Source organism: Odocoileus virginianus, chromosome 21, assembly GCF_023699985.2.
Source record: "Odocoileus virginianus isolate 20LAN1187 ecotype Illinois chromosome 21, Ovbor_1.2, whole genome shotgun sequence".
Taxonomy (NCBI): domain Eukaryota; kingdom Metazoa; phylum Chordata; class Mammalia; order Artiodactyla; family Cervidae; genus Odocoileus; species Odocoileus virginianus.
Window position 1 is genome coordinate 5,680,939 of NC_069694.1, and position 27,469 is coordinate 5,708,407.

Genomic DNA, 27,469 nt, shown 5'->3' on the forward strand with positions numbered 1-27,469 from the left:
AGGTATAGTCCAGTTTGAAAAAGTGTATGCTAAAATTTTTAGTAATGACATTTCATTTAGTTTAAGGTGCTGTTTAAAAATAATTTGGTATTAAAGGAGGGTGAGAAGTTTTCATGCTTTATCAAAAGAAAAATGTGTTAAAAACATTGAGATATACTGCTTTAGGAAGAGTGAGTCTCTATTTGAACTCACTATTCATATTCGTAGCATTACTTTATTCTTTTAAATTATTCACCAGTTTTGCTGTTTCAAGATCTATTTTTATGATATATTTTAAACCTGCTATTTTAAATTGCTATTACTGTTGTTAAACATAACATTCAGTTTTTAGCATTACTTATTTTGAGAAATATAATCCTTTTGTAATGATGGAGGTAAACTTTCAAAAACAAAATCAGGAAGCAAAGACGCAGGAAGCCTTGCTTTTTTACAAGATAAACCACATGATCAGAATTTCCCCAGGACGCCGCTAGGTGGCAGCACAACCACACCGGTTAGAGACTCGCCTCATTCACGACCTTTTTTATTTTCAATCAAGTTTAAGGGTTAGGATTTATCTTTAAAACCCAGTCTGTTACAAAAACAAACCTGATGAGGCAACTTCTGTATTCCCTTTTCCTGCTTCTTCACCATCGTTTTCATCTTCTTGACTGTTCGCTTTCGTCTCTTCAGTGGTTGCCTGAAAGAAAGATGTTTTTCCCACCTTGAGTAAATTATCCCTTCGAAGGTTCTAAAACGTGAAGGCTTCCTTTCTGTTTTTTCAAGCAGTAATTTTTAGGCCAACAAGGTAAGCTGCCTGTATGAATTCAGTCTCTTCTATTTCCAAGGCAGCTTCACGGTGAAAGGCTGGTTTTGTCAGGAGACATTCCGCAGAGGACAGAAGTGCTGCGGCAGCTATCACGATAGATAGCCGATGTGCTATCACCAAGGCACACACACCCACTACCTCCAGCCTCCTCTGACTGCCTCAAATGCACACCCCCGCTTTTTCCTTCCTTTCACCACCAAATTTTCAAAATCGTAGATTCCACCCACTTGCTCCCAAATGCCTTTAAAGTTGGCTTAGGGTTGAATCACCCGTGGAAAAAAAAATATTTCAAGGTTGCAATTAACCTCTCAGCAGCTTGCCTTCAGCACAGACAGCAGCGGCACTTGGCATTGTGCATTTCATTCTCGGAGGTCTCTCCCTTCCTGGACTCCCAACAACTCAAGTTCTGATTCCCATTCTCTCTCCCCTTCCTTCCCTTCCTCCCTTCCTCCTCCTCTTTTACTGGTTATTCCTTTCCTTCTCATTAAAATATGGGTCATTCCTAAAAACTTCAACTATTTTCCTCCATCTGTTCAGGATCACCTTCCAACGCACCCAATTTTCCCATGAATTCATCACGACATTCTCTATCCATTTACGACTTGTACTTTTCATTTCCAGTCCTGAGAGTCCATTAGAGCTTCGGTTCAGCTGAGCTGACCATCAGCATCATGGTAAATGATGCTCATCCTCAACACGCTAAAGCTCCTCCTCCAAATCTGATACTTTCTGTTCATGGCATTTGTTTTCCCCAACATACAAACGCAACTTTGAAGGGTTTCTTGACTCATACTTCAAGAGGGTCCATCTTTTGTCAAGTCTAACACAATAGTCTTCACGTGCATCTCTTTCTGCTTCTCCAACCAGGTCCAAGTTTAGCCTTTCCTTCCTTGGTCTTCCACTAAGGGGACTCTATGATTTGCTGTCTAACCACTTGGCACATCACCGTGATGCTCCTCTGCCTCATCAGCACCTCAATTGTACCAGTATTATGCTTGACGAAATTAATAACATCAAAAGAATCTGAAACAACCTCAATGACCAACAGTTGGCAAATGGTTGAATGAATTACTGTGTATCTGTAAAGGCAAACACTATGTAGTTGTAAAAGTGCTGAACAATAGTTAATGATACATGAAAATACTATCCAACGTTGTTAAAAAAAGTGACGTGTACATAGAGTATGATGACTACATATATAAGATTTTATATATGCTATGTGTATGCACAAACATACTTGCTAATAAGTATATGAAAATTATATAAAAAGACAGTAAGGAAAACACTAAAATGTCAACAGTGATTATTTTTAATGTTCTTAAACTTTGGATGACTTTTTCTTCTTTTAAAATGTATTTTCTGTATTCCAAAGTGTTCCAGGATTACTATGTTATGTATTGCTTCTGTAATGAGAAAACAAAATCAGTGTAACTTTAAATTACCTTCAGTTGGAAGCCAGTTGACTCTAGAGTGAATTCCAAAATTCCCCCACTGATATTACAGTAAATGAAAAATAAATAAAAGTCTGAATTAAATGTGGGCTAGAATATCCCTCAATAACCAAAGAGAATAAGTTAAAGACTATGGTGCTTTTTAGTAACAATGTCTTATTATAAAGGGTTAAAGTTCAATTTTTAAAGTGTGTATGAATATTTTATAAATTTTAAGAGGTTTTTAAGATAAAGAATAAAACTGGTTTCAGAAAAGACATTATTACTTTGTAAAATACTGCTGTGGGTTTTCAAAAACCTATGAATTTATTGGTCTCTCACAAGTATACATATTTTACTCATAAATCAAAGTTACAAAAATGAAAGCCCTTTAAAGTTAATGCTTTGGTGGAAAGTGGTACTTAATTCTTTAAAAATAAAGAAAATGTATGCAAAGATGTAAGAATGGTTCAACATATGCAAGTTGATAAACGTGATATATCATGTTAATACAATGAAGATAAAAATCATATGATCATCTCATCAGAAAAAGCATTTGACAAAATTCAACATCCTTTCATGATAAAAACTCTCAACAAATTAGGTATAGAAGAATGTTGTTTAGTTGCTCAGTTTATGTCTGACTCTTCTATGATCCCATGGACTGTAGCCTGCCAGACTCCTCTGTCCATAGGATTTTTCAGGTGAGAATACTAGAGTGCATTGCCATTTCCTTCTCCAGAGGATCTTACTGACCCAGGGGTCAAACCTGCATCTCCTGCATTGTAGGCAGATTTTTTACCAATTAGCCATCAGGGGAAGCCCATAGAAGGATGTACCTCAACATAATAAAGGCCGTAACTAACAAGCTCATAACTTACATCATACTCAATGGGAAAAAGCTGAAAACTTTTCCTTTATGATCAGAGCAAGTCAAGGCTGCCCACTCTCACCACTTCTAGTCAACACAGTACTGGAAGATCTAGCCAGAACAACTAGGCAAGAACAAGAAATAAAAGGCATGCAAGTTGGAAATAAAGAAGTAAAATTGTTCCTGTTTGCAGATGAAATGATCCTGTATACTGAAAACCCTAAAGACTTTCCCCTTCCCTCAAAATGTTAAAACTAAAAATGAAGTCAGTAAAACTGCAGGATACAAAATCAATACAGAACTATACAAAAATTAAATTTAAAAAAATCCTATTTATAATAGCATCAAAAATAAATACTTAGGAATAAATTTAACCAAAAGGTAGAAGGTATGTGTGCTGAAAATGGTAAAACGTTGATGAAAGAAATTGAAGAAGACACAAATAAATGGGAAAATTTCTTGTATTCATCAGTTGGAAGAAATAATATTGTTAAAATATCCACATTACCCAAATCAATCTACAAATTTAATCTATCAAAATTCTAACAGAATTTTGAATTTCTGTATTTTTCACAGAAATAGGAAAAAAACTATAAAATTCATATGGAAATATGAAGGACCCAAAATAACTAAAGCAATCTTGAATAAGAAGAAGAAAGCTGGAAGCATCACATATCCTGATTTCAAACTATATTACCAAGCTACATCAATCAAAACAGCTTGGTACTGGCATAAAAGCAGACACATAGATTAATGGAATAGAATAGAGAACCCAGAAATCAACCCACACTTTTATAGTCAACTTATTTTTGACAAAGACACCAAGAAAACAAAATGGGTAAAGGATGGTCTTCTCAATAAGTGGTGTTGGAAACACTGGATATCGACATGCCAAAGAATGGAATTTTATACCATGCACCAAAATCAACGTCTAAATGGATTAAAGACTTAAAAGTAAGACCTGCAGCCACAAAACTCCCAGAAGAAAACAGGGGGGGGGGGGGGAACCTCCCTGGAGCTGGTGTTGGCAGTGATTTTTTAGATCTGACACCAAAAGCTCAGGCAATAAAAGCAAAAATAAAAAGTGGGACTACATCAAACTACAAAGTTTCTGCACAGCAAAGGAAAGAACAAAATGAAAGGGCAATCCAGAGAATGGAAGAAAATATTTACTGATCTTACATCCAATAGGGGATTGATATCCAAAATATATAAGGGACTCTAATGACTCAACAGCACCGCCCCCCCCTCCCCAACAACCCAATTTAAAAAATGGGAAAGGGACCTGAAAGACAGTTTTCCAAGAAGATATACAAATGGCCAACTGGAGTCAGGTATGTGAAAAGAGGCTCAGCTTCACTAATCATTAAGTAGAAACCACAGTAAGACATCACCTCACACCTAGTAGGGATCATTACTATCAAACAAGTCAAAAGATGGAAAGTGTTGTTGAGATCGTGGAGAAAACGGAGGCACTGTACACTGATGGTGGGTCTGTAAACTGGTGCAGTCATTACGGGAAACACTGCGGGTTCAAGATAAAAACTGAACGAGCCTGTGGTTCAGCAACTTTACTTCTGGGTAAAGGAAAGGCACCCAAAGGAAATGAAATCAGTATCTCGAAGATACATCTTATTCCCATGTCCACTGCAGCATTATTGACAATAACCAAGATATGGAAACAATCTGAGTGTTGATGGATAAATAGATAAAGAAAGCATGAGTGTATATATATTATTCATATATTCAGATAGATAAATATGAATTTTTTTCATTTTTATTAGTTGGAGGCTAATTACTTTACAATATTGTAGTGGGTTTTGTCATACACTGACATGATATTATACACACACATAGTTTGTATATGTACACAAATATTAATATTATAAACACATATATAGTGGGACATTATTGAGCCTTAAAAAAGAAGAAAATCCTGCTATTTGTGACAATATGGATGAATCTGGAGAACATCATGCTGAATGAAATAAGCCAGGCACAGAAAGACAAATATTGCATGATGTCAGTTATATGTGGAATCTAAAAAATTAGATGTATCTTACATCAGTAAGACATATTCTGACTTAGAGATGCTCAAATGTGGCAAATATGCCCCTTGGAATCAATGAAATAAGATAATCCATGAAGACCTTTAGATACAACTTGTGATGCTATGATGCAAAGGACACAAAGTCCTCACGCACTTCTTCACTAAGGGTTATTTTACGAGCACGCTGTACCACACTAATATTTTACTTATTTGTGACTAACGCAGAACTTCGACTTTCAAGAATGCTTACGTGGGGATTCCCTGGTGATCCAGCGGCTGAGACTCTGCACTCCCAATGCAGGGGGCGCCCAGGTTCAACCCCTGATCAGGGAACTAGATCCCACCCACATGCTGCAACTAAGAGTTCGCATGCTGCAGTGAAGATCAAAGATCCCGCATGCCACAACTAAGACGCCAGGCAGGCCAATAAATAAATAAATATATAGAAAAGAATGCTCACATTGCTGGATGCAATTCTATGTGGCTTCACACTGAAACACTGAACTCTCAGACGACCCGATTTACCTTCCCTTAACACAGAGCTTTAAGGTCTCCACACTCTTGTCACTGTAGCCACAGTCGATATCTACTGGGTTTTCCAAGTGTCAGCACTTGACATGGATCACCTCCTGTGGTCCTCAGAGCAAGAGGTATCTAAAGGTATGCTTCCCTTTATACAGATGAGGAAGCTGAGGCCCAGGAGGCAAGGTGACTTACCTGGGGTCACTCAGCTAGCAGGCAGGAGAGGTGGGGGCCCTGCCCTGTGCTGGCCGCCTCGGTTCTCTGTCATCTGGGCCTGGAGTCACACCCACGTCCAAGTTGTCCCCAGGTATTTAGTGGGTTCCATCCCTAGGTCAGGAAGATCCCCTGGGGGAGGGCATGGCAGCCCACTCCAGTATTCTTGCCTGGAGCATCCCACAGACAGAGGAGCCTGGCAGGCGTCAGTCCGTGGGGTCGCACAGAGTCACACTTAACAAGTGACTTAGCACGCACGCACATGAAAAGGTGTTGACCCGTAAGAAGCAATCCAGAACCGGAGAGTCTCAAGTTTCTTGCTGAAATGATTCAAACTGCCTTTTCCACATCTCTTCCTTCTCATCCATTCTGCCTCGTTCTTTTCATTCTACCTCTCACCCATTTATTATGCAAAAGATGAGAACGCTCTGGAACCTCTCAGAAAAGGGGGGCAGTTTAGCCAACCCTCCACTTCCCAGGGTGGCTTGGGACTGAACCACTCCCAGCCATCACCTTGTCTCAGGGCTTTTCATTCAGTCCAGGTTCTGAGACAGGGAGGTCCCGGCACAGCACCTGGCGCAGAGCAGACATGCAATCCATGTCAGGGAAGCAAACGTGAGATGCATTATTCATGGGGTTTATGCTCTCAAGCTTGGTTTAAATGCATATTAGTCATAAAAAATCAGGCTATTACTAACAAAATATTCATGATAAATTAACAGAAAAAGCAAATTGCAGCACATTTTGAATTATGAGCCCCATAAAATATTTTATATACACTGAGAAAAAGAGGAAAAGGACATATTTTTAGAGAATCTTAATTTCTGAGTGGCTGGAGTAATAGGTAGTTTATATTTTCTTTACAGTTTTCCAAATTCTGCAATATATATATATATATATATATATATATATATATATATATATACACACATGTAGATAGACTATAGGTACTCAAGATGGGTTAGTCTTTCAGTTGTTTCTGATTCTTTGTGAACACATGGACTGCAGCTTGCCAGACTCCTCTGTCCATGGAGTTCTCCAGGCAAGAATACTGGAGTGGATTGCCATTTCCTTCTCCAGGAGACCTTCCTGGCCTTGGGATCAAATCCGGGTCTCTTGCATTACAGGCGGATTCTTTACGGCCTGAGACACGAGGGAAGCCCTCTGTACTCAAGGGAGATCCCCATAGCCAGTTTAACTCCTGCCGGGATACTCCATCCTGAAGGCTTGTTAATGTTGTACTCATATCATTACTTCAAAGAAAGTGAGTCCAAAATGGACAGTTTTAACCAGTGCTGATAGACTCAGACTTGCCTGAAACACACCTGCCTGCCTGGCTGGAAACTGTGTTTTATGACCCACAGTTTCCTTTGGTTCCAGCTGAACAAAGGAGAAGCCTTCCCTTCTCCAATTGGTAAAACTGTCTCAAGGATGCTACTGCTAAGTCACTTCAGTTGTGTCCGACTCTGTGCAACCCCATCCCTGGGATTCTCCAGGCAAGAATGCTGGAGTGGGTAGCCATTTCCTTCTCCAATGCATAAAAGTGAAAAGTGAAAGTGAAGTCGCTCAGTCATGTCTGACTCTTTGCGACCCCATGGACTGCAGCCCACCAGGCTCCTCCGTCCATGGGATTTTCCAGGCAAGAGTACTGGAGTGGGGTGTCATTGCCTTCTCCGGTCTCAAGGATGAAAACAAGTAAATAAAACCAGATTCCCTGGACACGAATGAATGAGAGCATGGAAGGTTCCAGGAGCCTAAGCCAGCAGCTGGCTTCCCTTTGACTGACACACTCTCCAAGCTGGCTCTTGTGTCAGACGGAGCCCTGCGGCCTCGGGTGGGAGGTGGCGGCTTCCTGGCTCGAGAGGGACAAGGTCTGGCCACAGATTTACCTGCTTGTTTTAACAAGAAGCTTACTGGAGGACCAGTCCAGAGAGCGGCTCTGCGGAAAGAACTGGAAATACAAGGCAGGAGGGGAAGGATGGTCCTGAGACCCAGGGCTTGAGTGGTCCTCCTTCTAGGACAGAAGAGGTACCAAGGCTTGGAACAGCCATGGATCCTCTGTGTCAGAAGACGTGATGTCCAAGGTGGTCCCTCCCTGAGCTCCTATTCAGCGACTCTGATGGATTTCCCGGCTCCAGTCTTGAATAATCTATCTGGACACAAGCCTGGAAAATCAGTTTATTTATGTCTTGGCACCAGGACCCAGGTGCCACATATGCCACGCATGTGTTTTCCCCTTTCGCTTTTATGTTACCAAAGATCTATTTTTACTGGACGAAAGAAGATCTACATGGAGAATCAGCCTTTCCATTCATTAAACTTTTTCTCTTGGCTTTAAATGTTCCAGACGAAAAATTATCCAGGTCAGATGGGCTAGGTTTTATTTTTTTTTTTAATTGTCCCTAATGTATACTTTCTAGAAGCCTGGAAACACTTCTATACCCTAATAACCTTAATGACTTAAAAAGAGCTTTAAATCTAATGCTCTTGCAACTACTTCTAGATGGAGAAAAACAGCTTCTGGAGAAATATTTGTGACATTTGACATCTAAAAGGAATCTGCAGTTGGTCACAGCTTAAGGAAAACAGCACCTACTCAAATGCCTTCACCCTGCTCTCACTGCAAAATGAAATGTTTCAAGAAAGATCTGATTGTCTGTTTTCCTGGATCAGAAAACAGTAGTGAAGTACTGAATTTTCCAGAAGGCCAAGAGCTTTGTCACGGTGGAAATAACAGATCTATCTTGTCTCCTAGTTTGAGAAACCCAGATGACATCGTTTGGATACCTGAGAGTTCAGTCTGGCAGTTGGTCCAAGAGGCAGAACTGCCACAGGTCTGGCGGGAGGGTGCCCACCTGCGGGGAGGGTGTGCAGGATGTTGGTTGGGATGAGCTGTCAAGAGGGTGCTGATGTGGAGGGAGTCCTGGGAGTCTCGGGGGCAGAGGAAGCCAGACTTGGGAAAGAGTGAATAACAGGAGAAGCAAAAAAGGGCTGCAGGAAGAAGCCAGTGAACACCTGCCAGGGCAATCGTCTTTTGGAAAAAGCGGTTCAGCTCTGCAAGTCTCCTAGAGACTGGCAGCTGAAGCCATTGGCCGGCTGAGCTGGAAGCCGACAAGGAACTCGCCTCATGTGTTTGAGATTCACATCTGTTTAAGATGTTGATTTTGATGATTTGACTTTAACCTGAAAAACTTTGTACCTATCACCCTTCCAGGCTTATAAAGAATATATGGTAACTTTCTTTCTCCCGTTTGTTGAATGATGATGTTTAAACTAACTTAAGGGCACCTCTGTGAGCCACTGTGGCATCATACTAAGTGCCTTATCCACATGAATTCTCATGATAACCATCAGGGGCCTATACTATTACCATCCTTATTTTAAATATAAACTGAGGTTCAGGTGGGGTTTGAGCTTTGACTCAGTGCATGGGGTACTTAAAGTCTTTTAAGAAAGGGTCATTTTTAGCACCATCAAGACAGGAAGAGATTCAATTGTAAGTAAGAATTCAATAATTCACAATGGGTCAAGAAAATACTGAACTATCTTTAAGGGAGACATAGCACACCTTTTGAGACATTTCTCTGTAAGACCTTAGATTAGAAGATCTTCCAAATTCTTTTCCAGTCCTGGATTCTAAGAGTCCAGTATTCATGCTGTGATATGATTTTCTTAGAGAAGCCAGTGTTTTTAAATTCAAAAAATAAAGTGAGAGTCGGATTTCCATTGGGAAATATCTCGGGGATAACCAGGAGCGGCCACGGGAGCCCCAGCCTCTCTGGTTGCATGTACAACACCTAGTTACTTCCATCAGCTCTTCGCCCTGTGATCCCTCTGCGGTCCTCTTGTGGAGGCCCACGCTGTCCACGCCTGTGCTTCGGCCAGTCCCAATATGGAAGACAGTTAGTCTCCTCCCCAACTCCAATGCAAACCCCACCAATTTCAAAATCAGTGTCTCATATGAAACCTCCCCACCTAGACCAACCCTGACCGATACTGATCTTACTTTTTCTCTGCCACCTTATATCCCTCTAGTTTTCTCTCCCTATTGTTGCTGCTGTATCCCTATCATCTTCTATACTTTCCCAGTTGCTTTATGTTCATTGTTTCATGGCGAGTTTATGAGTTTTTTTTCTATTTCAAAAGTTGGGCGCAGGGATTGGCATGGTGGCTCAGTGGTAAAGAAGCCGCCAGCCAACGCAGGAGATATGGGTTCAGTCTCTGAGCTGGGAAGATCCCACATGCGGCAGAGCAATGAAGTCTGTGGACCACACCTACTGAGCCTACGCTCTAGAGCCTGGAGCCGCGACAGCTGAGCCCACGTGCCATGATCACTGCAGCCCACACGGCTCAGAGCCTGTGCTCCAAAATGAGAGGGGCCGCCACCGCGGGAGGCCTGCGTGCGCAGCGAGAGAGGAGCCCCAGCTCTCCGCAACGGGAGAAAGCCTGAGCAGCAACGCAGACCCAGGAGACCCAAAGATAAACAAACACATACAAGCGTTTCTTTAAAAGCTGGGCACAAAGCAGGTCATTCATTCATTCATGCCGACCAGGTAACAGGCAGCCCCTGGCATGACAGTGGCTATCGCAGCTTGTTCACCTTAAAGCTGATTCAACTGAACGTGACCTGGAGTTTGTTCGTATCAACTGATAGAACCAGAGTATTTAAAAATTAATAACAAGCCAAACTTCATTTAGGATCTATTTCTAAACTAAGAGTCCATGGTCCTGAGAGTCTCAAACAAGAAAGATGAGGTAGAAGGAAACGGAAGGGATGACATAATACACAAAGGTGGTCATGCTGACCCAAGAAGCAGTCTTGTGCCCGCTTGCCCACTGGAGCCCAGCGGCCGCCCTTCTCCACTGCCTGGCCTCCTGGTCCTAATTAATGCTCCTGCCTACTACTGCTATGCCCTTTGAATGGTTCCAGCTCGCCCTGAAGGAACTATGACATTTTAGTGGTGGGGGAGGCTACTCCTCTGTAAAGAGTGTATCTGCGGGGAATGCAGTTTTGGGAAGAAAGACACTATTTAAAAGGAAGAACACTATTCCTTTGACAGCCCCACGGAGCAGGGCAAATGAATTAGAAACAGCAAGTCAATCCAAGCTGGTAAAAAGCCCCGGGAGGCTGTGAAGTGCAACCCCCTGTTTTAAGCTGGTCACCATATTTTTTGTCATGACCAATGAATTCTACCGTCTCAGTGGGAATATCCTGGCTGAAACGCAGTCAAGAAGTGCTTTTCTTGGAATATGGAGAAGGAAGGAAAATGAGGAGTAGGTTTACTGGAGAAGAGATTCTTTCAAAATACCTCTTAGGATAATATATGCTGAATGGAAAACTTCATGTGTCATAAATTATAAGCGGTATGAAGTATGTTTTAGCCAAGATTTCATGTAGGGCAGCTAACAACTTGGCTTGTAGCCTAATAGGTATATACATGGAGTTATCTACCCAGAAAATAATGTAATACCCCTGTCATAGCTAATTCAAGAGAGAAAGTACTAGGCGGTGGTTCAGCCCTAAGTTGTGTCCGACTGTTGTGACCCCCTGGTCTGTAGCCCCAGGCTCCTCTGTCCTTGGGATTTTCCAGGCAGGAATACTGGAGTGGGTTGCCATTTCCTTCTCCAGGGGAATCAATCAACTCAGGTCTTATGCACTGCAGACAGACTCTACCGACTGAGCCACCAGGAAACAAGGTAAATACTTGCTATAACCTCTTCAGAACCACTATGGTTTAATGAAGTAGAGCTCACTCCTAACTAGGCAGATTTTCCTGAGTAAGAGGCTCTCAGGCTCTTCCATGAGTTGAGACCTTCATCCTGAGGCTTCCCAGGGTCAGGATGGTTTCCAGAAAAAAGCCCACAAGGCCACATTTTGTTGGGTACTTTGCTGGTTATACTGTATAAACTCCTGAAATAACACGATTTCTTCCAGATCATCTAATTTTGTCTCTCTTGAAACAAGATACTTTTGGGACAATGTAACCAATTGTGACATTCAATCCATCCTCTCTTTGCCATTAGCGAGTGAAGCAGGATAACTACTGTTAAAGTGGCAGGATAACTACTATTAAATGCCTGGCAGTAAGAGGGAATAGGCTATTTTCTTTCTATGTTGCTCACTGTAAAAATAAGAAAATAAGTAATTCCTAAGAATGAGTAATTTTTTGAGGGAGGTTTAGTAAAACCCCAAAACCAACAAACAAAACTCCCTTCTCTTCTGTTTATGATTCCATACAGGATGGTTAAAGCTTTCTCCCCCAAAGGGTTAGAAGCTTTGAACAAGAGAGATTAGTTGGTGTAGGAAGTTTAGGCCTTATACTATTTGGTTTATTCAATTTTTCGTTTACCTTCTGTTGGGAAAAAAAGTCTATCCGGTCAAGGGCAGGGTGACCTGTTAAACTGACAACAAAATGGTCAGAGGGCAGAAGTATAAAGGTAGAAAGTGTGCACATGCCTGACTGTGGAGCCTTGGGATTTGTTCATATAATTAACCTACTGCGCCTGACTAAGCCCTGGCGCCTCTGCCACGGGATCAGCGTGGCTCCCACACTGCTGCTTCTCCAAAGAACAGGAACGGAGAGCTGCTCGAGAGCATGTGCAAAGGGCCTGTGGCCTGACAGACACAGGAGCCAGAGGCGTCGTGGAAGGGCAGTGATGAAGGGAACTTGGCGAACAGGCTTCCCAAGCGGCTCAGTGGTAAAGAAGCTACCTGCCAGTGCAGGAGACGTGGGTTTACTCTCTGGTCCAGGAGGATCTCTCAGAGAAGGAAACAGAAGCCCACTCCCGTATTCTTGCCTGAGAAATCCCAGACAGAGGAGCCTGGCAGGGTACAGTCCCTGGGTCATGAGTCGGACACAGCTGAGTGACTAAGCACTTTTAGGAAACACTCACCATTGAAAGTGCAGCGAAAGAGAAACAAGAGCAGAATCACTAACTGCCCCAGAGAAGCAGTCCCACCACTGCAATGTCCAACTAATCTGGGCAGAGCTTCTCATTTAAATTTAAGAGCGTAAGTTCACGTTATACTCAGCCAGCAAAGTTTCCACACTCCTAGCAAAACTCAACATTCCCTCTCATGATAACCGGTGAGAACTCTTCAGAGGCGGTCACCTTTATGCAAATGAAAAGTGGAAATAAATTCCAGGTGGAGGGATTCGGCCTCCGCCCAGATCACAAAGCCGTGCTCCTAGAGACCAGCAAACACGTTGCCATGGTGAGGAAGTTATTTTGGTCTATTCCAATTTGAATCTCTTTCTAGGGTTTGAGCACTGCAGGGAAGAATTACATCCTCTCAGCTCCTCTGAGAAAACATATTTTATTCTTCAAAAGACAAATCCTGGAGATAAGAAAAATAATATCTAGTCCTCCGGGTGGGTTTACTAGCTGGGTCATTTACTTTAGCCCTGAAGCTGGAAGACAAGCTTCCCTCTGAACCAAACCTTTCCAGGTGCTGCGGGAAGAAATCTTGACAGTTGCCCACCCACCAACCCCCTCACCTTGATAATTCCAACCCAAACACGATAAATTAAAATCTCAGAAACCAGCCTCTGGTGAGGACAAACTGAGGTTGAACAGAGTCCAGACTCTATCCCAAAAGCCAGGGTGCATCCACCTAGTAACAGTTTCCGTTTGATCAGCAAAACCAGCATGAACCCTGGAGAGAGAACTCAGCAGAACAGCGTAATCTTCTTGATGTTTTATACTCCAAAGAGGCAAATCTAATGTTATTTTGAGTTCTCTCGTCCGCTCTTCTTGAATTACCCTACATTTCTCAGCTTGACCGTTTGTTAGTAATTACAATTACTTTGGATTTCAGGGGCTAAACCAAGAAAAAATTAATGTGGTTTCTAATGAGTTTTTTAAAAAGTTAGTAAAAAAGACTCTTTTATGCATATTGTCAAGGATGGAAAGCCACATTCTGATGGCACCAGTAATTTTCCTATTACTTTAGCAAGTCTGATGAGGTTGAATAAACAGAAAAGAAGGTATTTCAGATATTTCCTTTTCTTGTTTTATGGCCGCACTGTGTGGCAAGCATGTGGGATCCTAGTTACCCAACCAGGGATTGTAATGCCCTCTGCATTACAAGCGTGGAGTCTTAACCATGGACTGCCAGGACAGTCCTTAGAGATTTGTTTCTTTTTCTAAGACTCTAGACACCAATCACGGAGGGACAAGACAAAGTTTTTCACTCACAGTATATCACCTTCTGCTACCTCCTCTGCTACGGCATAACTGTTAGTTAGCATTAGTTGCTCAGTCGTGTCCGACTCTTTGTGACCCCATGGACTGTAGTCCGCCAGGATCCTCTGTCCATGGAATTCTCCAGGCAAGAATACTGGAGTGGGTTGCCATTCCCTTCTCCAGGGGATCTTCCCCACACAGGGACTGAACCCACATCTCCTGCATTAGCAGGTGGATTCTTCACTGTCTGAGCCAGCATGGAAGCCCAGGGGCTGATCTGTGTCCCTCCTCAAATATATATGTGGACGTCCTCACCTCTGGCATCTCAGAATGTGACCGTATTGGACACAGGACTTTTGTAGATGTCGTAAATGAAGATGAGATCATACTGAAGTGGCACGGCATGTGCCTGCTCAGTCGTGTCTGACTCTCTGCAACCGTGTGGACTGTCACCAGGCTCCTCTGTCCTTGGGATTTCCCAGGCAAGAATACTGGAGTGGGTTACTATTTCCTTCCCCAGGGAATCTTCCTGACCCACGGATTGAACCTGCATCTGCTGCATTAGCAAGCAGATTCTTTACCACTTGAATCATATGGGACGGGAGCCCTAAACCAGTATGACCTGTGCCCTTATAAAAATGGGGAGATCTGGACATAGACAACACACAGGGAGAGTGCCATGTGAACACGAAGGCAGAGATGGGGGTGGTACACCCACAGGGCCAAGAATGCCAGAGACTGCCAGCAGGCCACCCCAGACGCCAGAAGGAACCAGCCTTGACCACACCTAGACTTTGGACTTCCAGCCAGCAGGACTGTGATACAACTAGTAGGACGATATGTTGTGTAGGCCACTTAGTTTGTGACACTTCGTTATGGCAGCCCTAGCAAACGAATATACTCACCTAGAAAGAAATGATCACTGTCAGGACCTACTTATTTTTTAACAAATAAATTATTTCAAAAAGAGGGGAAAAAGTTTGCTTCTTACTGTCAGCTCTTGGGGAAGAGAACTTGGCTTCTTTATGTTGATCTCAATGCTGTTGCTATCTTGTTTCAGCTCCACAGGGGACCCATGCACTCTGGCCACACCTTCAAACATCTGGGATTTGGTCAACGAGGGGGCAAGTGCCGCCGTGGGACACTCTCTTTCCTTCTCCTCCTCATCACCATGAGTCGTCTCTCCATTCATGGTGACTTTCCCATCTACCTGTAAAAACCAGGATGAACAAGAACATGCTATTCCCCAGTGAATGATTATAACAAAGTCACACGTTCAGAATTATCTTAAATCATTAGCATTTAACAATCACAGTCTAACAAAGAATAAGTTCTCTTATATGCTTCCGTCAGTCTAGAAAGTAGGGCTCCCTTAAATGCCATATTTGAAGGCTTCTTTAAAAGGTGGTCTGCCTTCTCAGATCACTTCACGTTAGATTATATTTCATGATCAACTTACTGGGGTTCTGCTTTTATTTCGTAGTACAGAAAATCAAGGGATCTTAGGTATAAATACAGGTTGCATATTTGGGTTCCAGTAATTTTTCATGTAAGTTCTGTGACTGTTATTTCACAACTTTGAGAGTTTTTTTTCCTAATAAACATATAAACTAGGTGGAGCTCATCTTAGATCAGGAATATTTCACAGGTTATTCTGTTATGGTCGAGGGCAACGAATACTTTTGGGGGCCATCATGGAGGGTAGGGAGCCCAGGGCGTTACTATGTGACAGTGAATTTCTGTGTGTGTGCGTGCGTGCGTGCATGCTCAGTCACTTCAGTCGTGTCCGACTCTGTGCGACCCCGTGGACTGTAGCCCACCAGGCTCCTCTGCCCATGGGGATTCCCAGGCAAGAATCCTGGAGTGGGTTGCCATACCCTCCTCCAGAGCATCTTCCAACCCAGGGATCGAACCATCGTCTCCTGCGTTGCAGGCAAATTCCTTATCCAGAGCCACCTGGGGAGCCCCACAGTAAATTCCTATTTCTAGTTAATTTAACCATCTCAGTTTTTTTTTTCAAGAAAAAGAGGCCATGCACATTAAAATATCTTTGTTTTGCCCCCATGTCTAGGGATGGTGGTGGGAGCAAGAAATAAGGAGTGAGGGTGGTTAGGCTGACTTACTTAGGTACCTGGAAATCTCTTTCAGGTCTGACAGTATGTAGAGTGGTCCTGAGAGGAAGCCCTGCAGGGAGACAACCTGAGTTCTGGCTTCACCACTGAACAGCCATGTAATCTTCAACCTCAGTTTCCTCCTTTCTATGATAATAGCATCTCCTTAGTGATGCTGAAGGAGATCAGACCTGGGTATTCATTGGAAGGACTGATGCTGAAGCTGAAACTCCAGTACTTTGGTCACCTGACGCGAAGAGCTGACTCATTGGAAAAGACCCTGATGCTGGGAGGGATTGGGGGCAGGAGGAGAAGGGGGCGACAGAGGATGAGATGGCTGGATGGCATCACCGACTCGATGGACGTGAGTTTGGGTAAACTCTGGGAGTTTGTGATGGACAGGGAGGCCTGGCGTGCTGCAATTCACGGGGTCGCAAAGAGTCAGACACGACTGAGCAACTGAACTGAACTGAATGATGCTGATATGGTATTATTTATGTATTAATATATGCACAGAATTTAGAACAGTATCTGGCATATTTATGTATATAAATATTAGCTATTCTTATTGCTAAACCTTCTAAAATCTTTTAAAAAGAATAATAGAAGGGCAGATACTAGGTATAGATAATTAACCTTAATTCGGTGTTTTGTCTACTGTCTGTGATCCACAAAATTTAAATCACAACTGAGCACACACACATAAAGATAACTGAAATGGAGTTTAACAATTAATATTTACCTTTTTATATGTGGTGCACTATACTGTTTTTAAACATTATATTCTATTTTACCTCAGCTTTTTAAAAAAAGAATGCTGATTCCAAACCACTAAATCGCTTTCATAGCCTAGCCATAGGGGGCAACTCTCAGTATGAAAACACGGCCTTAAACCATTTTTCTGCTACTCCCTTTTATTGACACTTGCTCTTCTTTCGCTCTTAAATCTGTTGTGCTAAGAGACTGAGCCTGCATTCCCTGCCTCCCACGCCCACCTTCTCCCCACAAGAAAATATACATGCACACACACATGCACACACACATGCACACACACGTACATGCACACACACACACACATGCACCTGAGCTCTGACTCTGGTGTCATCTCCTAACAACTGCCCACTCACACCCCACCTTTGACCACGAGCACGCTCACCCGTTCAATGGTGGGCTGTGAACAGGGCCGACAGCTGTCAGCACCTACAATGAGCTGAGGGCTCCCTGGTGAGCTCCAGCTCTAGAAGGACCTCTATCCACGTTCCTCCTTCTACCTCCCCTGAAGCCCCCACCCTGTCTTGCCACAGCAGAAGGAACAGGGTTTTCTCAGGGTCTTGCCATGAACTCATCTATCCTACATCTTCTGTTTAAATGATCACATTATACTGTTTCGCTTCCCTGGTGGCTCAGAGGTTAAAGCGTCTGCCTGCAATGCAGGAGACCCAGGTTCAATCCCTGGGTCAGGAAGATCCCCTGGAGAAGGAAATGGCAACCCACTCCAGGATTCTTGCCTGGAGAATCGCATGCACAGAGAAGCCTGGTGGGCTACAGTCCATGGGGTCGCAAAGAGTCGGACACGACTGAGTGCCTTCACTTACTTTTGTACTGTTTGTGTAAAGGAAAGGAAATGGACATCTAGATTCACTGATCACATTCCTTGGACACCAAGTTAAATACATGTATTCCCTGTCCCTGTTCTCGGCCACCAAAATACCAAACCATCCTTCATGAGAAGCTATCAGACAGTTGATGGTCGTGGGCCCCGGGAGGAGGAGAGTTGCTACAGTACTTAGGCAGCCTGCCGACCACATGCGACTGCATGCGTATCTGTGTGTGCACCAGTCTGCACGATGAGTGTCTCATCTTCTCAGGAAAAATTCATGTGTTTACTCAACAGGCACTTGCCGAGTGCCTGGGCACAGACACCAGGCTCTTAGGATGCAGCTGTGAACACACGCACAGCGGTTTCCCTTGAGGGATAAACATCTCCATCCAACCTAGATGAGACGGAAAGGATGTTTTTCTTTCGTTCGATCAAGGCCTAAGACACAGATTTCAGAGATACACTCAGAGTTAAGCTAAGAAAGATGCTAAGAAAGTTAGAAATATGGCTTGGTTCCCTCTGAACTTCAATCGGAAGATACACACACAGTGCTCCATTAGTTTAGCTTAGCAAACTTTCTTTACAGTCCCATGTCTGTGTCTGCTACTGAGGACTTCCACCTCTGTGTTCTATGATGGGCCCATGTGGTGCGCAGGGACAAGGAAAACTGATTTTTCTTTGCAGTCAACCTCGCTTGGGATGAAGGATGAGTACTTTCTCCTGATGTGAGGAAAAATACTAGGATTTGAGGAAGAAAAAAGATGTTTGGCTGCCATAGGTTCTGTGGTTCTGGAGCACTATTTTACACATTCATTGGCACCCCCCTCCCACCTCCAAAATAACATAGTTTCTTCCACCTAAAATTAAAAAAAAAAAAAAATCTGTCTCATTTGAATACCAAGTATATCCCATGTATTTCTTATATTACCATTTTCTCCCCACTGGTAGCATCTTTTCAGTTATGATGTCAGAGGTACGTAGAGAGGTAGTGGTATACACCTCTATTTACACTAAAGGTCATTAGAAGTTTGTTTTGAGGCATTTTCAATACCTCCAGATAAATGAAAAAACCTAGGATGCTGCTAAATTGGGGTCTGTTACCATTGCTATGGAGATACCATACCATGATGCATGCATGCATGTTCAGTCAGTCAGCATATCAAACTATGAAACAGACCTTTTGCTCAGGGAGGTGACTCAACCACCAATCTCATCCAAGCCCATCAGTATGAAAAATAGGAATTGAGAAGAATCATCAATCCCTGAATTATTTGCAAACCAAATCTCAGAGACACATAAACTTCATAACTGTACATGTTAACGCATTTGCTTTTGTTTGATAAGAACAACTGCATCTTCCTGAGACAAGATGCTTCTTTTCAGTGATCCCCCAGGAGTTCAGTTTTGGTTCTACCCTTAAAGAACTCATCCTACCTTGAAGGTCTTCAGAACCTCTTGAGAGGTTTTGGGCTGGGAGTAAGGCTTGGGCGTCAGCACAGGCATTGCTTTGGGAGAGAGAGTTTTGCTTGGAGACCCACTGCCTGCTGACATGCTGGCATCCAGAACGCTGGGACGAGCGATGGTGGTTTCCACGGTGGCAGTGAACTTGGGTGGAGGCAGTGACTGTTGCCGCAGGTATTTCATAGGGTTGGGGTCGCTGAGGAAGCAGGATAAGTTTGGCTCTGTTGAATGGCTTCTTTCCAGGATTTTTGGCATCTCCAAGCGTTCAAGAACAGCTTCACTGATGGTGAATCTCTCGATATACTGCTGAAGGATACCCTCTGCCTCCTCCTGGGTCCGTGCATTCTTATATGCTTCATGCAACTCCCTCTCTCTGCGCTCTCTAAAGGGTAGACATGGAAGCAAGAAGAGAGTCAACAGTCACGACCGTGGTAGGTCCCAGAGTAGAGCTGAAGAGACCACACAGGGTGTGTAATAACAGTGTCAGAGCCTTTGAGATGACTGACAGGTTTTAGAAAAAGCACATCTAAACAATACTGTACATTAAACAACAACAGAAAGAACCCACTTTTCTTGGACGATTTCTCTGTAGGTTTTTATGCTTTTCCTTCGTTCCCTTGTCCCATCCTCTCCAGCCAGTAACTTCTCCATTTTTTTCCTTTCTTCCTCTTTTCTGATTAAGTCCTGAGAAGCACTTCTTCTGCGGCTCTTCCAACGAGCCAGGTCCTATGGGGGAGGGAGAGGGAGACAGAACACTCCTCTTCAGAGCTGCATGTAATTCTGTTTCTACACTTAAGGGTTTAGTGAGTGCTGACTGTGGGCCAGGCTAAGACATTGCTCTACGATCCAGTGTAAGTTTGGTTGGAACAGGACTATCTTGAAGGCAGGAAACCTTCAGATATTCTACATTATCCAGAGCAGGGCAGCACATTTTGTAAAACATGGTAACGTAAAATTTGCTATTGTATTCCGTGTCATTTGTCAAATGTTAAAGTATTGTCTCACAGGATATTGTAAGAAACTTCATTTCTTGCTATTTATGACTTCTGCATTGTGAATGGACTCGCTGACAATAAAATGGTAGGAATTAGCCACAGACCTACACAAATTCCCTCAGGGAAGGAAGAAAAAGCAGAGAAACAATTGGTTTTGGGGTCTTGCAGAACCAATAGTTCTGTATGTCCTAAGTCATCTGATCATGTCCTAAGTCATCTGATCTTTATGACAACCTCACCACAAATTCTATGGGCAATTAGAGTCTAATGAGAAAGAGTTAGGATTCTGGAGTCAGACAGGTAGGCATGTGGCTGTGGGAAAGAATCCCAGCTCCATCTCTTCCATGCTTTGGAATCTCAAGCATGCTTCTTAGCCTCTCTGTACCCTGGTTTCCTCATCTCCAAAACAGAAACAATAATGATACCTACGCTTGCAAGCTTGTTGTGAGGGTGAAATGAGGTATCGAAGGTCAGGTGCCGGCACACAGTAAGCGCTTGATATCTCATAGACATAGTCGTTACCGCAATTGATCGACTTTGGGAAAGTTCACTAATCGACTAAAGGTAGAGTCAAATCTGCAGTGACTGCCTCAGAGCGCTCTGTCAGGGTGAGATGAAACAGTCCACTCTCCCCCGTTTCATACCGAGCTTCGAGCTCGTCTCCTGCCCTAGCTCTCTGCTCTCAGCACACAGACAATCCCAAGGCCCCCATCAGACCCTGGAGCCACCCTCGATCTCTTACTCACTAGCTGTGTGACTCTGGACAAGTTACTTCACTGCTCTGGGGCCCCTCTGTGGGACTGAGGACAGTAACATCTACAGTTGCGAGCACGCTGAGTTACTGAGCGGATTCAGGAACGATTCACCGCCAGGCTCTCAGCACAGTACCTGTTACCGGCATGCTTTCCACGTGGGCAGTTATCATCGTTGTCATCATCTGCATTATTATCAACTCCAAACATACAAACTCAGAAAACGTTTTAGTGCATCCTTGATTTGGCATCCCATGCTAGTTGCCTCCCGCCCGCGCCCCTCTACTTTCTGGCCAAGCTTCAGCAAGTGTCCTCTCCTTAATTCCCACATGGGCGGTGCTCACTGTTTGAAGTCTTCTCCGCCACCCCCGCCCCTTCTTCTGCACGGCTTTCCAGCCCGAGGCTCCCACCCGATCTGATTCTGATTCTCTGCTCCAAAGGGCCTCTGGCCCAGCGGGCAGCACAGTCTCCCCACTGCCCAGGGCCCTGGCCCCAGCACTCACATCCTGCCATTTGTCATCCTCTTCCCGCAGCTGGCTGTTGATCAGCTGCAGCTGCTCCTGGCGGGCCCTGCCGTGCGGCTGCACCGCGGCGTCCTCCTCGCACCGCATGTCGAACATACTCGTGCTCCTGCGCGTGGAGAGAGCAAAGGCACGGACCGAGGTGAGCGCCCTCCCGGCTCTGCGCGCTGCGGCCCCCGCCGCGCGGGGGCGCCACCGCGCGCGGAAACCCGCCCCTTCCCCTCCGCAGCCTAAGGCAGCCACGCGGTCCGCGATCGGTTCCTCCCTCCGCCGGCAGCAGCGGGCATGCTAGGAGCCTCAGCTCTTCTTTTGGAGCAGAAGCCAAAATGTGACCATCTTTGTCTTCAGTGATGGCTGAATCAGTCAATTAATGTTACATGTTCGGAGCCAAGATAATATGTTTAAACTAAGAGGCTTGAAAAGGTATTTGAAGCTCTGAGCTGGTCTCACTTGTAAATGTATTAGAAAATAAAATGAAGAGCATTAACATGTATAGCTTGGAGAGAATTTGTGGGGAAGGAGGATGGCGTCCCCTGAAGTGAAAATTTAATTGCAGTAAATGCTTGTGTAGGACTGGCTTAAATGCTTTCTTCATTAACAGGCAATTTCTCCATTAAAAAAGTGATATTCAGCCTCAATCTAATGTACCACTTTTTCATGTTGTATTTTCTGAATTTTGGATGCATCCAGCAACTATGCACAAATGATACATGTTTGTTCTGGTTTATTTCTATGTCCTGTAAAACTGTAAATCTGTAGTATGTTGATGGCATCTTGAAATCAAGAAAAGAAGGTATTTTATGGTAAGGTTAAGGGACAAATATAAAAATCAGTGTATACTTTATATCCTACTCTTTTAAAAGCAAAAGGATTTGGAAAGCAAATTTTAAGAGCCTTTAGGCTGTTCATATAATTGATACATTCTGCAGGAGCTTATTAAATGTTGGGTAAGACCATAGGGCCTTTTCTGCAATGCTTATTATAGACCTTTGTTACAGTGAAAGCTGAAGCAGCAAGATGAGAACAGAAATAAAAACCAAAGCAAAATCTTCCCTTTTTTTTTCTTTCCTCTCAAAGACTAGCTCTGGGATCAAGAGGGTTATAAAGCGCCCAACAAGCGGAGGGCCCTTTAAGAACAGAAGACTGCGACAGTCCATTTTTGAAGCCAGCTTAACACAAAGAAAAAGAAGAGCCATGCACCAAGACACTAACTAATCCCAGACATCATCAGTGATGTCCAAAGTAGCTCCCCCATGGCCAGACAAAGCCCAGCAGCAGCATCGCTGGATGCCAGGGGTTCCTCAGCAGGCGGCTCTCTGGAAGGAGAGGACGACCCCAAAGCAACGGCTGCCCACGTGCATTTCGGTCGACTCCACTATGAATGCATGAGCGCCTCTCCCCTTTAGATGTTGGACAGTTTGAGTCTGACCACAGAGAGTGAAAACTGCAGACGGTACTCTGCTCTGGTTCTCATAATCCGGCTGCGTAGGACTTCTTTGATCCAGGGCTTCTATCTGCATGGATGTGGCAGACTGCTGCCTGGAGCTGTCCACACACTCAGGCCACAGTGCCGCTTGTGGAAACTGCCTTCCTGGGACGTAAACTGTCGACTGCGATTTGTCACCTACTTTATGCTGCTTATTCATGTGGTGAACGGGAAATTTAGGAATTTGCAGAGTTAAGTAAAAAAGTCTAATCGATGGTTTTTAAACTTCATGGATCATAATGCCCTCAAACAACCATTCCAGAAAGGGACCCGAATTCATCCCATCTTCCTTTTCAGAGTTAAAAAAGAAAACCCCAAAACTTAACTGTACATGTATCAAATTCAGCCTGTTTCTCTTTCAAGGCAATTTATAGGCTTTGTGAAGCTCTTAGAGGACATAAACTCCTCTCAGCTGGGACTCTATTGTAATCTACTAAATAGCTGGCAGATTATGGAAGAGAAAGGAGGTCCTTTCCTTCAACTTTGCCATCTGTAATTTTTAAAGGGCAGAATTTTGATTTAGGTCACACTGATGGCCATAGGGCAAAGTCTTCTTCTGGGACCCCAGTAAGAAAATGGCAGGCTTCTCCAAGATTTGAGAACTGCTTATGACACTTGATTGGTGTGGAGGGGGGGGAGCAAGGCCTTTGGAATGGCCCTCTTCTGTCCTAAGGTCCTATCCCCAAATGTGGCCAAAAGCTGGTTAATGAAATAAAAAGAGAAACACTTGTCTGCCTTCTCATACCAGGAAGTACTTTTTTTTTTTTTTGGTTAGAGAATTTTTTTTTTTCTTTTAAAAGCAACACCAGCAAAAGAGAAATAATAAAACTATGAGCAATACCTTTAAGCCATTTCAAAAAAGGAAGCAAGCTAAGGACTGATAATAGAAAATGAGCTGAGTCACCATTCAGAAAACGTTCCCTCATTCAGAGATTGGACTCAGCCTCCAAAATGAAGAAGTGCATGTTGAGGGATGGGGTGGGGGACCCTGGTGGCGCTAGTGGTGAAGAACCTGCCCGCCAATGCAGGAGACATAAGAGATGTGGGTTCAATCCCTGGGTGGGTAAGATTCCCTGGAGGAGGGCATGGCAACCCACTCCAGTATTCTTGCCTGGAGAATCCCATGGACAGAGGAGCCTGGCGGGCTGCAGTCCATGGGGTCGCAGAGAGTCAGACACGACTGAAGCGACTTAGTAGAGCATAGCGCATCGGGGACCCTGGAGAGGTCTCGGCTCCACATTAACAGGACTTGCACCAAACCTGTGCTTCTCAGCACAACAGGCCGTGCTCTTGGGCTGTGGGGAGCAGGGCCCCTGGCCTCAGAGCCCAGGAGCCTCTCCCTGCAGTGGGTTGGCATTTCTCAGGGCCAGGATTAAAGGACCTCCAAGGGAGCCTGGAAATGGTTTCTGGACCAAGCCTAAGGTAAGGGAATTAGGAGCAAAATGGCCTCTGGCTCTCAGTTTCCAGGCTCCATGGTGGGGACCTTTGGGAGAGGAGGTATGTGGAAGTGAAGAGAAGGGCAAGAAGGTGAAACTAAATCCATGGAAACATTCTTGGCTTGCCAGGAGGCGGAAATTTCTGTTTGCCTGTGTGGTAGGTCTGCCCCTGACCCGCATTCTCCTTAAAGGGCACATCTTTTTTTGATTGGGCTGCATTTTAAGAATGTGTTAATTATGAATAAATAGAGCCTATGCCAACAGTTGTCTGTAAAGATTCTGAAAACGGGAGATAGTGGGGGGGGGGCAATGAAACATATTATAAATTTCTATTAAAAAAAAAACTCCTGACATAAATTTTTTTTTATTACCCACTTGATTTCATATAAATTATGTCTATTCCAAGAAAGAAATTCAGCCCTTTAGATGTTCCTAGATAAGACCCCTGGAAAAGAAGCTCCTTATCCTCTTCCTGGATCACAAGCTGCTTTTTTTTTTTTTTTTTTTTTTGGTAAATTTAGAAGAGCCGGCACCCCCACTTGGTTTAAAAAATCATTTACTTTTCCTGTGGGTGAGGTTTCATATTTAGGTACAGGCAGCATTCAAAAGCTCTTTAATGTAGCTCCTTTTCTTTCAGCTTTCAGGGTTTTTGAGAGATCTGTATTAGGCAAATTGCACAGCAGCTTTGCAATGATGAAGAGTAAATCCATTCTATCAAAATGTTTTTGCTAACCAAATCAAAGTAGTGTTTTGCCTATCAATCTTATATAATCCTCCTTTCAGTGAATGTTAAATACTGCCACTGTAGATTTTAAAAGCAATAACCAGGGCTCAGTTTTATAGACTACTTAACTCCATGCAGTCAGTCAAGCTCCGGCTGAATTTAGTTCTGAGACATGAATGCTCCGTGTGTCAGGCCACAAAGCAATCATACATCACACATCGGAAACTGATCTCCTTGGCACTCGAGTCAGACAGCTTAGAGCTAAAAGTGCAGACTAAGCTGACATCTTGAACACAAACATGGAAAAAAAGCACAATTCAAATACAGTCGACGTGTGGCCTGATTGCCGTTACTGGTGGAAATGATATTTGTTCTACACTGTTACTCAGATTGCTCACTCGCTGACTCGAAACTATGGCTCAGGCCAGGAAGACAGGCAGGGGAAATGTTGGGGTTCATTCTTAGAATGGCTTGGACTCCCACAAGGCCACAAAACACCTTTCCCAGAGGACAGACATCAGGCTTAGTGGGCCACTAGTGTTGCAGTGAGATACTGGCCATGTTTCTTAAATCTGAGCAAGCTAGCCTTCTGCAAAGAAAACTGTCTTGTCTATCAGTTTCAGAATGCTCTGCCTATGGGGAATCTGTTTTTGAAATGGAGTCCATGTGGTCACAGATGGGAGAGAGTAGATTCTTCTCAAATTTGGATGTGAGGTTGGGGATGGGCAATGCATCTCTGGGTGGAGCGGAAACCAAGGAGAGGCAACCCAAGTCATGTTGTACATCTTGACCCCTGGCTGGGCCACAGAACATGAACGAAACCCCAGTGTTTTGGGCTCAGCATCCCACCGTTTATATAACTCCAACCTGGGAGGAACTTGGGCTTCTGAATCTATCATTAGTGGTTTAGAATTTATTTTCTTAGCTTAAAAAAAAATGTGCCTTTGAGAATGACTGCTGCACGGCTAAGCCTTCACATATCAAGGATTCAATGCAAAGCACAGAAGAGCCTTTTAACAATTCCATGGTTCAGAAGAGGTTCCAACTTCCAAACCCTAACAAGAACAACTTTCACATGCCCCATCTATGAAAAGCAAATGTTAAGTTTTAAGCAGCAGCTGCGTATTAGAATCATGCTTAAGTGGCTTTTTCATTCATCTCTCCTGCACCGAACATATGTTTTGCATTCCAATTTCAAGGGCTTCTCTGAGGCTGCAGAGAAGAGTCAGTTAGCTCTTCAGTCCACTGTTACATCAACTGCGTTTCAGTTAGTGGTGAGCACTGGAAGCATGCAGTTTAGGCTATAATTAATGTATTCCTATGAATACAAAACAACTTACTCTGCGTCGTCAGACACAGGAGTTCTCGGTCCGTATCTATAAGACCAAATCCAAAATTAGAGGATTGGCAAGACAGAAGGTTAACACTGTAACCAAGCTGGAAATAAAAACTACAAGTGAAAGGTATACGTGCCAAACCTTTTTTGCTGATCATACTGGAAGAGAAGTGTCATTATACAATTAGCAATATTCACTAACGGCTAAAAATGAAAGCAAAGTTGACATTTCTGAAGAATGCGAAATTTGTAGGAAAACCCAAAGGGGAAATAAAAATACCTCTCCATGTTACCCACAAAGAAAGAAATCATTCAATATAAACACAAAAAGGCTTAGGTGCAACCCACAATGTTTAGAGAAGACAGCTTTGAAAAAACCAAATGTGTATTATGGTCACTCACAAATGGTTGAACTGGTTTTTGCCTTTCTGTGTAGAGTAATGGGCTGTAATGGACACCCAGCATAGAAGCACACGCTTACTGACCCTTTCCCTGATGTGTTAATGCATTTGCACAAATAACATCAAAGAGTGTTTCTGAAGTTTTCTGAAAGCAAACCAGAACTCCAACCAGAACCCCAATCAGTGCCTTCCGCATGCATTTGACAAAAACCACAATTCCTAGAAAACTGGCAGCCTTAATCAAAACCAGAGGTGGATGATATTCCATAACTTGAAAAAGCAAAGTTTTTTTTTTAACCATCTTTTATATTCTTCTGATTATTTAGAGCTACAAAGTTGCACCTTCTTTTTATGGGCATTTTAAGTTTTAATGTATCTGATAAAACAAAGAAAAAGGTGAAATTAGAAGAAATACTAGAATATTACAAGGGCATATTTAAGTGCATTTAAAAAAAGGAGCTCCCACAAGTGACTATTTCTGGAAAGGGGAATTTTAAGAGGAAGTTCTTACCTATGCCTTGAAAGGCAATTTATTCATGCATTCCGATGGTGGACAAAGACTTAT

General features: G+C 43.5%; 1 protein-coding gene and 1 non-coding gene across 2 annotated transcripts in view; one reads left to right on the plus strand and one right to left on the minus strand.

Moving 5' to 3' along the window:
• LIMCH1 (LIM and calponin homology domains 1) overlaps positions 1-27,469 on the minus strand; it is a 349,754-nt gene that overhangs the window by 31,465 nt on the left and 290,820 nt on the right. The window contains 6 exon segments of the mRNA XM_070451961.1: positions 589-679; positions 15,073-15,291; positions 19,227-19,635; positions 19,822-19,979; positions 21,504-21,630; positions 26,508-26,543. Of these exon segments, the coding sequence (XP_070308062.1) occupies positions 589-679; positions 15,073-15,291; positions 19,227-19,635; positions 19,822-19,979; positions 21,504-21,630; positions 26,508-26,543 (1,040 nt within the window).
• Positions 17,585-17,657, plus strand: TRNAC-GCA (transfer RNA cysteine (anticodon GCA)). The gene has a single exon. It is a non-coding gene; the product is annotated as a tRNA-Cys (tRNA).